Source organism: Mizuhopecten yessoensis, unplaced genomic scaffold (assembly GCF_002113885.1).
Source record: "Mizuhopecten yessoensis strain PY_sf001 unplaced genomic scaffold, ASM211388v2 scaffold9025, whole genome shotgun sequence".
NCBI lineage: Eukaryota > Metazoa > Mollusca > Bivalvia > Pectinida > Pectinidae > Mizuhopecten > Mizuhopecten yessoensis.
This window is the reverse complement of record NW_018407841.1, coordinates 217,276-232,467: the sequence shown is the minus strand read 5'-3', so window position 1 is coordinate 232,467 and position 15,192 is coordinate 217,276. Positions and strand designations below refer to the sequence as shown.

At 38.0% G+C, this 15,192-nt stretch overlaps 2 protein-coding genes and 1 long non-coding RNA gene across 3 annotated transcripts in view; 1 reads left to right on the top strand and 2 right to left on the bottom strand.

Annotated features, from left to right (window-relative positions):
* Positions 1–628: 628 nt before the first annotated feature.
* On the bottom strand, positions 629–3,137 carry LOC110457134 (BAG family molecular chaperone regulator 2-like). The gene is made up of 2 exons (XM_021508245.1): positions 2,833–3,137; positions 629–1,305 (listed from the first exon to the last, which is right to left on the bottom strand). The coding sequence occupies exons 1-2, from the start codon at positions 3,083–3,085 to the stop codon at positions 959–961; spliced, it is 600 nt and encodes a 199-aa protein (XP_021363920.1). The 5' UTR covers positions 3,086–3,137; the 3' UTR covers positions 629–958.
* A 37-nt stretch (positions 3,138–3,174) lies between these two features.
* Positions 3,175–9,417, top strand: LOC110457135. The gene is made up of 3 exons (XR_002463666.1): positions 3,175–3,264; positions 4,524–4,741; positions 9,253–9,417. It is a non-coding gene; the product is annotated as an uncharacterized LOC110457135 (long non-coding RNA).
* A 4,360-nt stretch (positions 9,418–13,777) lies between these two features.
* The window catches only part of LOC110457136, a 38,676-nt gene continuing 37,261 nt past the window's right edge, over positions 13,778–15,192 (bottom strand). Inside the window, exon 31 of the mRNA XM_021508247.1 lies at positions 13,778–14,958. Coding sequence (XP_021363922.1) covers positions 14,825–14,958 — 134 coding nt within the window. The 3' untranslated portion in view covers positions 13,778–14,824. The remainder of the gene's footprint in view (positions 14,959–15,192) is intronic.

The window sequence follows — 15,192 nt, the reverse complement described above, 5'->3', positions numbered from 1 at the left end:
AGAGAAATCAACTTAGTTAATGTGGATCATAGAGAAATCAACTTAGTTAATGTGGATCATACAGAGAAATCAACTTAGTTAATGTGGATCATACAGAGAAATCAACACAGTTTGTGTAGTAATATGACGTAATCAACACAGTTTGTAGATCATACTGAGAAATCAACACAGTTTGTAGATCAAACTGAGAAATCAACACAGTTTGTAGATCATACTGAGAAATCAACACAGTTTGTAGATCAAATCAAGACTTATAATGACTTGTAATGGTTGTGTATTTGAAAACAACATAACATTGTGTTTATCCTACGAAAGAGTTGTCTCCAGTATAATATGTTGACTTATGAAACTAATACTGTTATCAGGAGTATTTAAGGCAGCACTATTTCAAGAAAACTTACTTGAAAATCTATACATTGTCTCCAAAGGAATATATTTAAGCATTATTCAGTTTTTGAAGATTGACAATACAAATTGTCAACTAAACAAATAATTTTACAGCATTTAGTGTGTACAGAAATAGGCTTTCAAAACTAACAGAATCCCAAAACCGAAATCTTTGATTAATTTATAATTTCAATACTATAAAAAAAAAAAAAAAGAGTTGAGTAAATTTTATAATTTTATAATCAAGTCAAAATATCAATAAGTGCATGTACATAACAAAAGACACTTTTTCATAACATTATATATTTAGTCAATTAAATTGCTTACTAAGACAGTATAGAGTAAAACCTCAATATAACCCCCACCCCCATTTCACTTGGCTGAAACTCACTTACTGCAAATGTATCTAAAGTCTGATTATTTTCTATCTTTCTTTCACTTCATTACCAAACTCCTTTACAATGCCAAACTTTCACTCCAGAAAATGGTGACGGTATAAAGAGGTTTTACTGTACTTACTTTTAAGATGATATCTGGACATTTAACAATGAATGACAATGTAGCCGTAATGCTATCGTGACACCACTTGACAATTTTTACGTAAGTCTTCTAGTAATCTTTGAAGTCTACATTTGATTTTCTTTTGATCATCAATTGTACAGCCTAAGATGGAACCCTGAAACCGCTGGTCAATACAGCCAGTGGGTTCTGCGAGACAAGCATTCAAATAAGCTTTAGTTTTTCCGATCGCTTTCTCTACAGAACATTCACATAACCCTTCAAGCTGCTGCAACAACTCATTGACACACTTCAGCGCATTCTCCTGGGACTCATTTCTGGGTGTAGTCACAGAAATCTCAATGGTTAGACATCGACAGACCAGTCGCTCAGCCAGGGCTTCAATTTCATCTCGCTCACCTGGGGGGGAAAAATATAGAAAAATATAATGAAACATTTCACAACAAGACGTTTGTCTTACAAAAATTTCAATGCCAAATTATCCAGGAGGTCTAAAAGAGCAAAGATCACTGAGGGTACTGGTTTGGATGTCCACCGTTCCGAAAGTTGCAGGAGTGTCTAGAATTTCTACAATATCTCCAGAATTTTCCCAATACGGGTTAATTTTCTGAATTTTGTTGATAATTTGATCACAGGGGTGACTTGATACACAGGACTGTACCATCACCTTTGTATAGTCTAGCAGTGTAACAGAGTGTGGGAAGGCCTACCTAGAGATATTTAGACTTAACTATGTACTATCAGACAAGGAACGCTCCCACAAGATTGTATATTATCCTGTATACCTGTGATGTTACCCAATTTTATATGTTTTGATTGTTTTCTTAATAACACAAAAGAGTACTCCTCAGGCACAGCAAAGATCTTAAAGAACATTTTAACATAACATATAAATAATCTTAGGGAATTTTTTATTTATAGCTTTGTTGATTTGTGAAAAATTTAGTATTTTCATATATTTATATGTAACAGGAAAAAGAGAAAATGTGACGGCCAGACCGGGGTTCGAACCCGGGACCCTCCAAACTCTAAACGGACGCTCTACCAATTGAACTATCTGGTTGCCGACGATCGACCCAGTCCAGTTCCACTATATATCCAAGTAAAGTTGGCTGTAGAATTTTGCAAAAACAGAGAATCTGCTTAGTTTATTTTTTAAATGTTGGCCATGTTTAGGTCAATGCAAGCTTAATATATACTCTGATGTACTTATTGTTATTGTAAGTAACCTAACCAGGAAGTGCCTGTATAGATAGCTTTCTTTCTCCACATCAGTACCTACCATTCACAGTCAGTCACAATCTGGTGACGGTGGCCTGGGCTAACAATCGTTTGTTGAATGTAACAGGAGAAAGAGAAATGCAACGGCCAGATCGGGGTTCAAACCTGGGACCCTCCAAAATCTAGACAAACGCTCTACCAATTGAGCTACCTGGTTGCCGACAATCGACCCAGTTCAGTTCCGCTACATTTCTCCCTTTTTTTGTTTAAGTCTTCACCACCGAAGATACAACTATTTACAACCCAGATTCGGATATCCCCTAGCTAAGCATTCACCCAGTGCTTGAGACAAGGGGGGCAAGCTCACCAGTTTGGTAAAAGGGGGAAAAAAGAGGAATGCATTGGCCAGATTGGGGTTCGAACACTATTCTCAATTGAGTTACCTAACACATAATGATATGTTATATTATTTAAAAACCTACTATCATTAAAGACAGTTTCTGTTCCTATGCAAGTAGGGGACCTTGCCCTGATGTAGCGGCTGATGTTATATTTGTGCAAAAGATGTGCATTGATTAGGGTGCCTTATAAGCGTCAGCCACAAAGGTTCGTTACAAACGTCTGAAATACACATATGCTATACTGATGTGAACTAAAACACCTATTTCATATTTTCTAAATAACGAAAGTCTTAAATAGGCATACCTTCTGAGAATTCAATATGTTTGTCGTTATCCTGCATTCGCTGTAACTCCTGTAGCAAAAGACATTTTTCTTGTTCTATATCAAGTGCACGTTCCCGAAGGTTCTCAACTCTACTTTCAATTGAATATAAGTGGCCTATAAATGTTTTTCGGTCGTCTTCCCCCTCTGGCAGAATTGCTATATCTTTGCATTTTGCATCCTCTTTTATAGACGAAGACTCTTCTAAATTTGGGGCTTCCTCTATGTTCGTCATGTTGTTTTCATTCACGACCGTAGTATTCCGCCATATAGGAAGTGATTTCTACCTCCATAAGCAAAGAGCTACACAGTTCGTCTATATCACCTGGAGCTTTGAAATAAGTCAAATTTTAAAGACATATTCAAACATTCGAGTGACTTTGACATTGATGCTCCTGAAGGTTATCGACTGAAGTAAGTTAGCTCTTCTTCTTCTTCTTCTAATATTCTGCAATACCTTCTCTGGAGTATTTTATGTTTTTTCTTGCAGTTATTTCATTATTTAACTCTCTTCCTTCGAACATAATCTCTTCTCAAACTCTGAGTGCTCAATGTAAACCAGCTGTAAACAGCACCCCTTGTTTTTAGCTAGTTTCTTTTTCTATTTATTTATATATCTCCGAAACCTTATCAACTGATAGACCTATAAGTTGGTATGATGATTTGTTAATTGTTAAAGAGTTTCACAACTTCCTAAGTTCCTATTGTGCAGGGAGTGCATGTATCATGTATGGCTATAGGTGTTTACAATATGGTTGTACACTGGTACAGGAACATGTGCCAAGACTGACCTACTTAGTTCCCTGTCTCCCTGTTGAGAATGGGGCCATGGACAAGTCCTCTATATCTCCATATGCCTAGAATATGGGATTATTCAGATGCATCTTGAGTAGGTCCGAGGTGGTTGACTGAATTTCCTGTATGAGTTTTGTTTTAAAGTGTGATTGTTCTTCATATATATTATATTACATGTATGTGTTTGTCCAAAGTGTGTTCAATATTCAAGTTCATCCTATATACATTTGTATATAGCTAGTGCTTGAATATTGAACAAACTTGGAAAAAAACAACCCGGTAGAGTTGTGCTGTTGGTCCTACATTTGGTTTGTCCATGTATAACTCTATGCGGTGGAGTTGTGTTGATGGTCCTACATTTGGTTTGTCCCTGTATAACTCGACCCGTTGGAGTTGTGTTGATGGTCCTACATTTGGTTTGTCCCTGTACAACTTTACCCGGTGGAGTTGTGCTGATTGTCCTACATTTGGTTTGTCCTTGTATAACTCTTCCCGTTGGAGTTGTGTTGATGGGCCTACCTTTGGTTTGTCCCTGTATAACTCAACCCGTTAAGAGTTGTGTGGATGGTACAACATTTGGTTTGTCCCTGTACAACTCTACCTGTTAGAGTTGTGCTGATGGTCCTACTTGTTGTTTCGCCGACTGTACAAGTCTATCTTGTGGCGTTTTGTGTTTGTGATTGTACATGAGTGCATTCTAAGAAATAAGTAAGAAAATTCCTATTGAATTTTAATACTAACATGTATGCACATCAAATATAATCAAATTATAATATAATTAATTGCAGTCTAACAATATTGAAAATTATCTGTAAAACAGTTGTATTGTGGGACAATGTAGTAAATCTATAAACCCAACATGTTTTTTGTCATTGTAGAAATAATGGATACAAGACTGCCAATCATTTATCAAGCAAAAATAACAAGATATGCAGGAGAGTTGATTCCACCGCATGGTTCAGGTGCATCCAATAAGTGCCGGGGTCTGGAGCAAGAGTACTACACCTGTATTAGTAACTATGGCTTTGATGTCGGAAAAGACAAATGTGCTGCAGAGAAGATGAACTATCAAGAGTGCAGAGTTCAAATTAAAGCGGTGTGTCTTTTTTGTTTTAAGTTCACAATCCAATGGATTAAAACATGAGCATTATAGACCATTAACCCTTTCACCCCTATGTAACTTTAGTAGACTCTACCATGCATTGACCTTTAGTAGACTCTACCATGCATTGACCTTAATAATAATAATATACAACATTTATATAGCGCCCTATATAATTTGTAAAATTACTCTAAAGCACTTTAATTTTACAACATATGGATAATAGTAATGGTTATAATTGTGAAAACAAAAAACAAAGGCTTACAATCACTTTTCTACTTTCAGTAGACTCTACCATGCATTAACCTTTAGTAGACTCTACCATACATTGACCTTTGATATACTCTACCATGCATTGACCTTTAATAGACTCTATCATGCATTGACCTTTAGTAGACTATATCATGCATTGTTCTTCAGTAGACATTACCATGCATTGACCTTTAGTAGACTCTACCATGTATTGACCTTCAATAGACTACCATGCATTGACCTGCAGTAGACTCTACCATACATTGACCTGCAGTAGACTCTACCATGCATTGACCTGCAGTAGACTCTACCATGCATTGCTCTTTTACCTTTTTCGTTCGTTTGATGTTTTTCCTTTAACATGTTTTGTCTACTTTTATTGGCCCTAATAACCTCTTATATATATATATATATGTGTTGATGGGCCTTTAAGAATATAATAATAATGATATTAATAACCATGCATTGATATGGATGAGGCCATTATGGTCTACAGTGGTGAAAGGGTTAAGTATGACAGTCCTTATGTACATCAATCAGTAATCATATGAAAGTTCACCATATCATATTCATGTAGGATAGTCCATTCTAAATAATCTATTACAGATGAGGAATCATACTATAAGAATAAAGTAAAAGGCCATGGAAAGCATTTCGTATATTGTTGGGTGCTCAAATTTGGTTTAAATTCTGTGATGCTATTCTACTCTGTGAACAGGACTAGTACTGTCAAAATCGTCCCAAGTCTGTGGTTAATGGTCCATGTCACTGTGCTTGACAAGTCTATCTCAATTTTCATCTGCATGTTTCCCTTTATCCTTCATTGTACATGTTAAATTATGAGACTGATTGGAACAACAAGATTGCCGCCTGGCAGCCTTCTGTGATTTTGACAGCTCAAGTTCTTTTATTGCTGTTTCTCAATGGAAGAAATCCAGGACAGATCTTGGTCAAATTTTTGTATGAAGGTTCCACTTGATCCCAAGTTGTGCATGTGTCATTTCAGGACAGATCAAAATATTAAGATGGCTAGGTAGCCATATCTTAAATTTGACAGATGAAGTTATTGGTTTTTCTAAGCACCTAGTGCTCAGCAGATCTTTCTCAAACTTTTAACTTCTGTGTGTTATCTAGTTGCATGTTTTGTTTTGAGCTTCAAATAATCTGATCAGTAGAAAAATATGACTGCCAGAACATAAAAAAACCTGTCTTGTCCTGTTTAAAGCCCCTACCTATTGAGGGGAGTATATAGTCATTACTCTGTGCATCAGTATATAAATATACGTATGTATCGATGTGTGTGCTCGGCATGTCCGTCCGACCGTTCGTAGTAAAATCTTTTTTGCAAGATACTGGTATCTCATGAACCCCTGATCACGTTAAGTTATCATTGTACTTTAATCTGGCTATATCAACTACTACACACCTGATTGCAATTTGGTGGTCATCGGTCAAGGCTAAAGGGTGAAAGGTCAAGGTCAAAGATCACACTTTACCACTTTTGAAGTACAAAAAGCCTGCATACAAGATATCTCATGAACCCTTCATCAAACTTTGTTCATATTTGCACCATAGTATGGTAACATTGAGTTCTACACCCGATTCTATCACGTTGGCAATGTAACAACACTTTTCATTGGTTAATTAACCATGGCCATTGTGTGATGTACTGCACATTACCAGATAACCAGAAATGTTAGCTGTAATGTACTACACATTACCAGAAATGTTAGCCGCGACGTACTGCACATTACCAGAGATGTTAGCTGTAATGTACTGCACATTACCAGTGATATCAGCTGTGATGTACTACACATTACCAGAAACGTTAGCTGTGATGAACTACACATTACCAGAAATGTTAGCTGTGACATACTACAAATTACCAGAAATGTTAGCTGTGATGTACTCCACATTACCAGAAATGTTAGCTGTGATGTGCTACACATTACCAGAAATGTTAGCTGTGATGAACTACACATTACCAGAAATGTTAGCTGTGACATACTACAAATTACCAGAAATGTTAGCTGTGATGTACTGCACTTTACCAGAAATGTTAGCTGTAATGTACTACACATTACAAGAAATGTTAGCTGCGACGTACTGCACATTACCAGAAATGTTAGCTGTAATGTACTGCACATTACCAGAGATGTCAGCTGTAATGTAATACACATTACCAGAAATGTTAGCTGCGACGTACTGCACATTACCAGAGATGTTAGCTGTAATGTACTACACATTACCATAAATGTTAGCTGTGATGTACTGCACATTACGAGAAATGTTAGCTGTGATGTACTGCACATTGCCAGAGATGTCAGCTGTAATGTACTACACCTTACCAGAAATGTTAGCTGCGACGTACTGGACATTACCAGAGATGTTAGCTGTGATGTACTACACATTACCAGAAATGTAAGCTGTGATGTACTGCACATTACCAGAAATGATAGCTGTGATGTACTGCACATTACCAGAAACGTTAGCTGTGATGTACTACACATTACCAGAAATGTAAGCTGTGATGTCCTGCACATTACCAGAAATGTTAGCTGTGATGAACTACACATTACCAGAAATGTTAGCTGTGACATACTGCACATTACCAGAAATGTTAGCTGTGACGTACGCACATTACCAGAAATGTTAGCTGTGATGTGCTACACATTACCAGAAATGTTAGCTGTGACATACTGCACATTACCAGAGATGTTAGCTGTGATGTACTACACATTACCATAAATGTTAGCTGTGATGTACTGCACATTACGAGAAATGTTAGCTGTGATGTACTGCACATTTCCAGAAATGTTAGCTGTGATGTACTGCACTTTACCAGAAATGTTAGCTGTAATGTACTACACATTACAAGAAATGTTAGCTGCGACGTACTGCACATTACCAGAAATGTTAGCTGTGACGTACGCACATTACCAGAAATGTTAGCTGTGATGTACAATGTTAGCTGTGATGTACTGCACATTACCAAAAATGTTAGCTGTGACATACTGCACATTACCAGAGATGTTAGCTGTAATGTACTGCACATTACCAGAAATGTTAGCTGTGATGTACTACACATTACCAGAAATGTCAGCTGTGATGTACTGCACATTACCAGAAATGTAAGCTGTGATGTACTGCACATTACCAGAAATGTTAGCTGTAATGTACTACACATTACCAGAAATGTTAGCTGTGATGTACTGCACATTACCAGAAACGTTAGCTGTGATGTACTACACATTACCAGAGATGTCAGCTGTAATGTACTACACATTACCAGAAATGTTAGCTGTAATGTACTGCACATTACCAGAGATATCAGCTGTGATGTACTACACATTACCAGAAACGTTAGCTGTGATGTACTACACATTACCAGAGATGTTAGCTGTAATGTACTACACATTACCAGAGATGTTAGCTGTAATTTACTACACATTACCAGAAATGTCAGCTGTGACGTACTGCACATTACCAGAAACGTTAGCTGTCATGTACTGCACATTACCAGAAATGTAAGCTGTGATGTACTGCACATTTCCAGAAATGTTAGCTGTGATGAACTGCACATTACCAGAGATGTCAGCTGTAATGTACTACACATTACCAGAGATGTCAGCTGTAATGTACTACACATTACCAGAGATGATAGCTGTGATGTACTGCACATTTCCAGAAACGTTAGCTGTGATGTACTACACATTACCAGAAACGTTAGCTGTCATGTACTGCACATTACCAGAAATGTTCGCTGTGATGTACTGCACATTACCATAAATGTTAGCTGTGATGTACTGCACAGTACCAGAGATGTTAGCTTTGATGTACTACACATTACCAGAGATGTTAGCTGTAATGTACTACACATTACCAGAAATGTTAGCTGTGATGTACTACTCATTACCAGAAATGTTAGCTGTGATGTACTGCACATTACCAGCTAGTTAGCTGTGATGTACTGCACATTACCAGAAATGTTAGCTGTGATGTACTGCACATTACCAGAAATGTTAGCTGTGATGTACTGCACATTACCAGAAATGTTAGCTGTAACATTGTTTATTGTTGAATATTAAAGGAAATGTTAGCTGTTATACTTTAAGGTGTTTGATATTACTTGAAATGTTTGTTTGATCTTTATAAAGACTTATAGTTTTACGGAAAATTCCAACTGTTCTAGTTTCATTTTCTCAATGTTGCTGTCATCATGCAATAAACTTTTGTTTTATTTCTGGTTGCAGAAAAAGAGAAGAATTGCAATGGATTCCGAGAGACATAAACAGGGGAAGGAGGTCCTTCCAGATGGACCCGCTCATCTGCATGCTACTCCATTCTATTGATTTGTAATACCATGAAACTCTTAATTACCTGAATTTTATAGGTCAATAAAATATATTTGAAAAATGTAAAAAAAAAATGTTATGGGTTGAGCAGGCTAAACAAAATTGGCAACACTGATTAATTATTTATCTGAATGGTCTCAAAAGGAAAGACCAACAACAATGCAAATTTGAAATACATATAATATTTGGGGGGTGATTTGGTACTGAAACCCTGCACAGACAACTAGGGGCGACTCCTCAGGTTAGAAGGATTATAGCCCCTCAGTTACCTCACCTGGGGACACTTGTATAAAACATCTTAAAGTTAAGGAAAATTTCAAGCAATGGATTGTCTATGAGAAATCTTAGACTTGAGGAAATCTCAAGAGTTGAGATGTTTTATACAAGTGGGCCCTGGTCACTTTCTCAGGTATACACACATGCTGTATTGACGAGCATTGAGTATTAAAACAGTAAATCAGCAGTAAACGAAAGAACTGTACAGTAGAACTGGCTTGCAGTCTGCTGCCCAGGATGACTGAATTCTATACGCTGTATGCTTGAGTACATTGTATTTTAGTCCAGGCAATCTAGCCAATTTAACCATTCAATATGGAAAAAAATGAAGCAGAATTTATTTGGGCACAGAGGTCATCTATAAGATGTCCTGAATAACATACTAAAAGTCGTAAGAAATTACTGTTGCGGAAATAGGTTAAATATGCAAAAATCCAAGATGGCCGCCATAAATATATAATGTCTCATATCTCCACTATCACAAGAGACATTTGAATGAGTTAAAATGCTATTATACGTTATTTTGCACATAAGGAATCATTTCGAATAGGTTACGACTTGTTGGATACAATAATCATAGAAAAAAAATCCAATATGGCCACCAAAAATCCATTTCTTATCATATATTTGCACTGATATACGACATATTTCATTGAATGAAATTGTATACTAATATAATCAAGGCAGGTAAGTATTTTCAAGTTTATTCACTACATCGAACTTTAGTAATACACTCATCAACATCAATTCTACACATCACATATAGAGTATAACAGAAAGGTGACACAACATGATACTATTGTCAATACAGTGATTGAGTACTGGGTGCAACTCAACCGTCGTCATCATATGCATTTGACATGTCTGGTAACTGTGAGTTGGTACAGCTTACACCACGGCATTCTCTGCACACATTTGCGCAAGGAAAGCCATATTTTCGGCATGTGCACCTCCGGGTGGTACAGTCCTTTTTACAGCTACAACAGATGACATCCAGTAGTTCTGATGGAGCTGCTGGTTGGTCGGTCTGTTTTGGCAGATATCTCCCGTCAACAACGTTCCATCCAAAATCCTCTGGTCTCATATTGATGCAGGCATCTTTCCAATCCATAACCTGATAGTACACACGAAGGCTGTGATGGAGCCAGAGGTTGGTGGTAGACTTTGGGGTTCCACGGCGGCGGTGCCTTTTGAAACCTTGTCACAGAACCGCCGGTATCGTAAGCTGTCTAGTCCTTCGTCTTCGGCACCACCATACATTGACACCATGATCACCTCCTTTGCTTGATCAGGTTGATTGAACAATTTGGCCTGATTGTAGAAGACAGGGTCATTCTTGATTTTCTTGACTGCCACGCCCTTCCCTTGACCAAACAGGCGAGAGTTAGTATCACAGCCTGAAATGGCGTGGACAAATAGCAGATGATCACAAAGTGTAGGACCGAGCAACTCCCTGGGTTGTTTTATGCACCAGACTCTCTTCTTTTTGATAAATTGTTTAGGCTCTGGTGCCATGAACAACTCGTGTGCGTTCATTTCGACATGGTGCAGTAGGAGAATCAGCAAGTCTGTGTCATCCCCGATCAGTACAGTGTCTTATGTTTGGGCAGAGGCAACTGCTGTTTGAACAATCATCACGTCGGCGTCGTGCGTTGTGTGGTCTATGCTACAGCCAGCTCTCTCCAGCTTGTCGCTCAGATAATGGATGAATCGCTGTTTGTTTTCCTTGTTCAGGAAATTTTCTTTCTTTGATTGAATCATCATGTCACCATCGAAGTGTACTGTCACACCAGCACAAGCCCCTGTTCGTCTCAGTTGTGTGGCATCTTTAGTTGCAGGCTCATCTTTGTACCCATCAAAGACGACGACAGCAGCTCCATACTTCTGTGTGACGTACGCAACATACATTTGACACACACTGTCAAATTTAGATCCTCTTGGCCATGGTATGCGATAAAGTAGAGCACCACCATCTAGCACATACTGGACATTTGCATTGGGTTATCGTTGCTCTCCCTTCATAGACTTCCAGAGCACATCGGCCAGTGTTGCCTTATTTGCCTGCAGGAGGAGTGCAGCTGATTCAAACATTTCAGGTGGATGAGTGCAGAGCTCATACTTGAATAAGGATGAAACATCTTCTGAACGCTGTCCTACAGTTACCAACCTCTGAAATATCAACTGTGGATCCACCGTTACCGATTCTCCTTTGACCTTCACTGTTGATCTTGATCCAAGTGTCGTGGCCTGGTCAGCTTTCCAGAAGACATAATCTTCTACAGATACCCCGACCATGGAGTCTAGAATATCTTCCACAATTTCACTTGATCGGTCAACGTTGACTCCTTCTTGGGCCGTCATGCCATTGGCGATGTTGAACAGTGATGAATTCTCAACGAATGGATCCCTCTGTGCGAGATAGCTGATAAGATTCAGGGTGTCATTGACATCTCTAGCTTGTCTAGCCTTTGACAAATCCTTGTGTTGGTCACTGGTCTCATATGACACACCAGTGAACTTCTGCATGACATCATTCATGTTGGCACATGCCGGCATGGACATGACCCACAGTAGGCGCTGAGTTTCGGTCATGCCCTTTCCTCGTGTCAGGCCTCCGTGCGTCTTTACGCTCCTCATTAGCACCTGCTCTATGATGAGGTCTGTGAACAGTCTTCCCCAGTATCTGTCACTACGCCTCACTACATGATACCCTTCCTCGAATTTCTGATGGACATCGGGGTGTGTTTCGGGCAGCAGGGTCATCTTTTGCAGATATACAAATGCGGACTTCGCATAAAATTTGTGTCCAGCTGCTGCAAAGAAGGATTGCATTTCACGTTCTGACTGAAGATGCAATCTCCAGTTTCCTGTTCGCTCTGCTTTGAGAAACCTTCGGAGGATATCCACCATCTCCAGATACTGTAACCATAAGGTTGCTGTGCGCCCAGTCATCATTTCCTTCCTCGCATTCACTTTACTTTCGAGTCGCAGTAACGCTTTTGATGAACACACCTCTTCCACAGAGAATGAACACGACATTGCTCTGTCATACTGTTCCGCACTTGCAGTCAAGTCAGTCGTGATGGTGTCTGTGTCTTAATCGTATTTCAGTATTAAATACCCAAAAACTGGTGATTGGTGAAGATTTGCACGCAAATATATGATCAGATATGGATTTTTGGTGGCCATATTGGATTTTTTCCATGACCATTGCATCCAATCAAAACGTAACCTATTCTAAACGATTCCTTAAGTCCAAAAACCGTATAATAGCATTTTAAATAATTCAAATATCTCTTGTGATATTGGAGATATGAGACATTATATATATTATGGCGGCCATCTTGGATTTTTGCATATTTAACCTATTTCCGCAACAGTAATTTCTTAAGACTTTTAGTATGTTATTCAGGAAACTTCATAGAAGACCTATGTGCCCAAATAAATTCTGTTGCATTTTTTTCCATTTCAAAAGTTAGTTTGCATGGACTATTTCATGTAATAAAAGAATGGAACGTGTTATACCGAACACATTTTGCATGCATTCACGCCTGATCATTACATGTAAATCAATCTAGGTAAATCGGTTATGAAAGCTAACAACAGTTAACATAGCCTGTGGCATCTTACAGTTGTTTTTACAGCCAAAATTAGCAAATTTTAGCAAAATTAAATGTCCGTTTTAATGAACTGAAGCATTCAGCTGCAGCATTAGGAATGATACCTAATTAAAGTGAACAATATTACAAGTTGTTAAGGCGTCTGAAATGCTGCTACCACTACCCCTTCACTACTGGGTCGCGGGTTCGAGGCCTACGTGGGGCAGTCGCCAGGTACTGGCCGTTGGTAGGTGTTTTTTCACCGGGAACTACCGGCTTTCCTCCACCACCATTTGGTTTGGTTTAGTATTGTTTAACGTTCAACAGCTATGGTCATTCAAGGACGGCCTCCCCTGTGTGCAAGATGCATGCGTGTAGTGTATGCGTGTTTAATTTGGGGGGGGGCTGCGATATATTCGTGTTTGTGCCGATTTTATAGTGCTCACTCGTCCCTGAATGGCCGTAGCTGGTAATAGGACGTAAAACACAAACAAACAAAACAAAAGTATTTGACGTAGCTGCTTTAAAAGATGACACAACAGTCTATATCAATAGTAAACAGTTTTATATGTTAAACAAACACAACTATTAATGAAAATGACCGTGAAACAACGTAGAAATAAATATTGAAGCATCTACCAAGGATCTAACTCTTGCCTGAACAAGCGTTGGACTCATTGTCTTGATGAAAAGACATATTGCACGTTTTACATGAGAGACATAGGGCTGACAGCATCTTACGTCAACAGTGAACACAAACAGCACTGAACATGTTACAGAAATAGATAAGTATTAGAAACAATGAATAATACTGGAATGAAACTTATTAATGCCAATAATGTCTAAATACAACGGTTGTATTCTTCTAATATCTGCTTGAAAATATGTGGTCGAGATAAAAAAAAAATTACTTTCTAAATAAAATTTTAATGTACCAAATATTACAAGTAAATGTTTATACACTGATTAAGAACATTGCATATAGAAACCAAAATCGTTTGTATCATTTTAAAGCTGAATTCATATGATTTTTTTAAACAAACGGAATGATATTAGTATTTTTACGATAAAATCAAGTATTCTGTAGGTTGTTTTATAGAAAGTGTCAATATAATGTTCGAATATATATTCTTCCCAAAAAGACTTTTTTTTACTTTCAAACTGACATTTTAAATGTTGATTTAAAGTACACCTGAAATGGAACTGAGACGTTCAGTCTCAATACATATACATCTTTGCATTAAATATCATGTAAGCGTTTATGAAAATAACACCGAAAATAGAAATGTCATTTATCAAAAGTGATTCTTTCCCAAATGTTTTTTGAAACTGAAACATTCTGTCTGACACTATGTGTTTGATATATCGATGTTATAGAAAAAATACAAACAAAACATTTAGTGAAAATTTTGAAAAAGAATGATGAGGTATTCACTTCCATTTAGAGGTTCGGAACATAACGTTTTCCACATAATACGAGACTATAACAGTCTTTCACACGTCTCGTGCGTCAAACGCTCTCTCGAACTAGATATCACGTGATTCGGAAGAAGTCTCATGGAATATATGAAATCAAAATCCGCCTAAACATCATATCAGTCTTTGACTATCTGCTGCATGTCCAGTGCCTCCAGAGACTGGTCGTGTTTCCGCCGGAAGTAGAATGTAACGAGGGCCCCGATCAGAAGACCGGGAAGGAACAGTCCAATGCCTACACCAGCCATGGCGCCTGTGTTAAAATGGTTCTGTTTTATTAATGTGCACAAATTGTTAACGTCCTCCTTGTCAGTACTTAAACTTTTGTCTTCTTAAAATATATTGTAATGCTTTAGGGCGCAATAAGTCTACCTCTGTGTGTGACGTCATTATCTGTCCGACATAACACTTATGCTTAACTAAGAAGGTAAATTTCAAAAAGGTAAATTTTAAATCATGCTTGGAACTACCAATAAAGGAAAGGTAC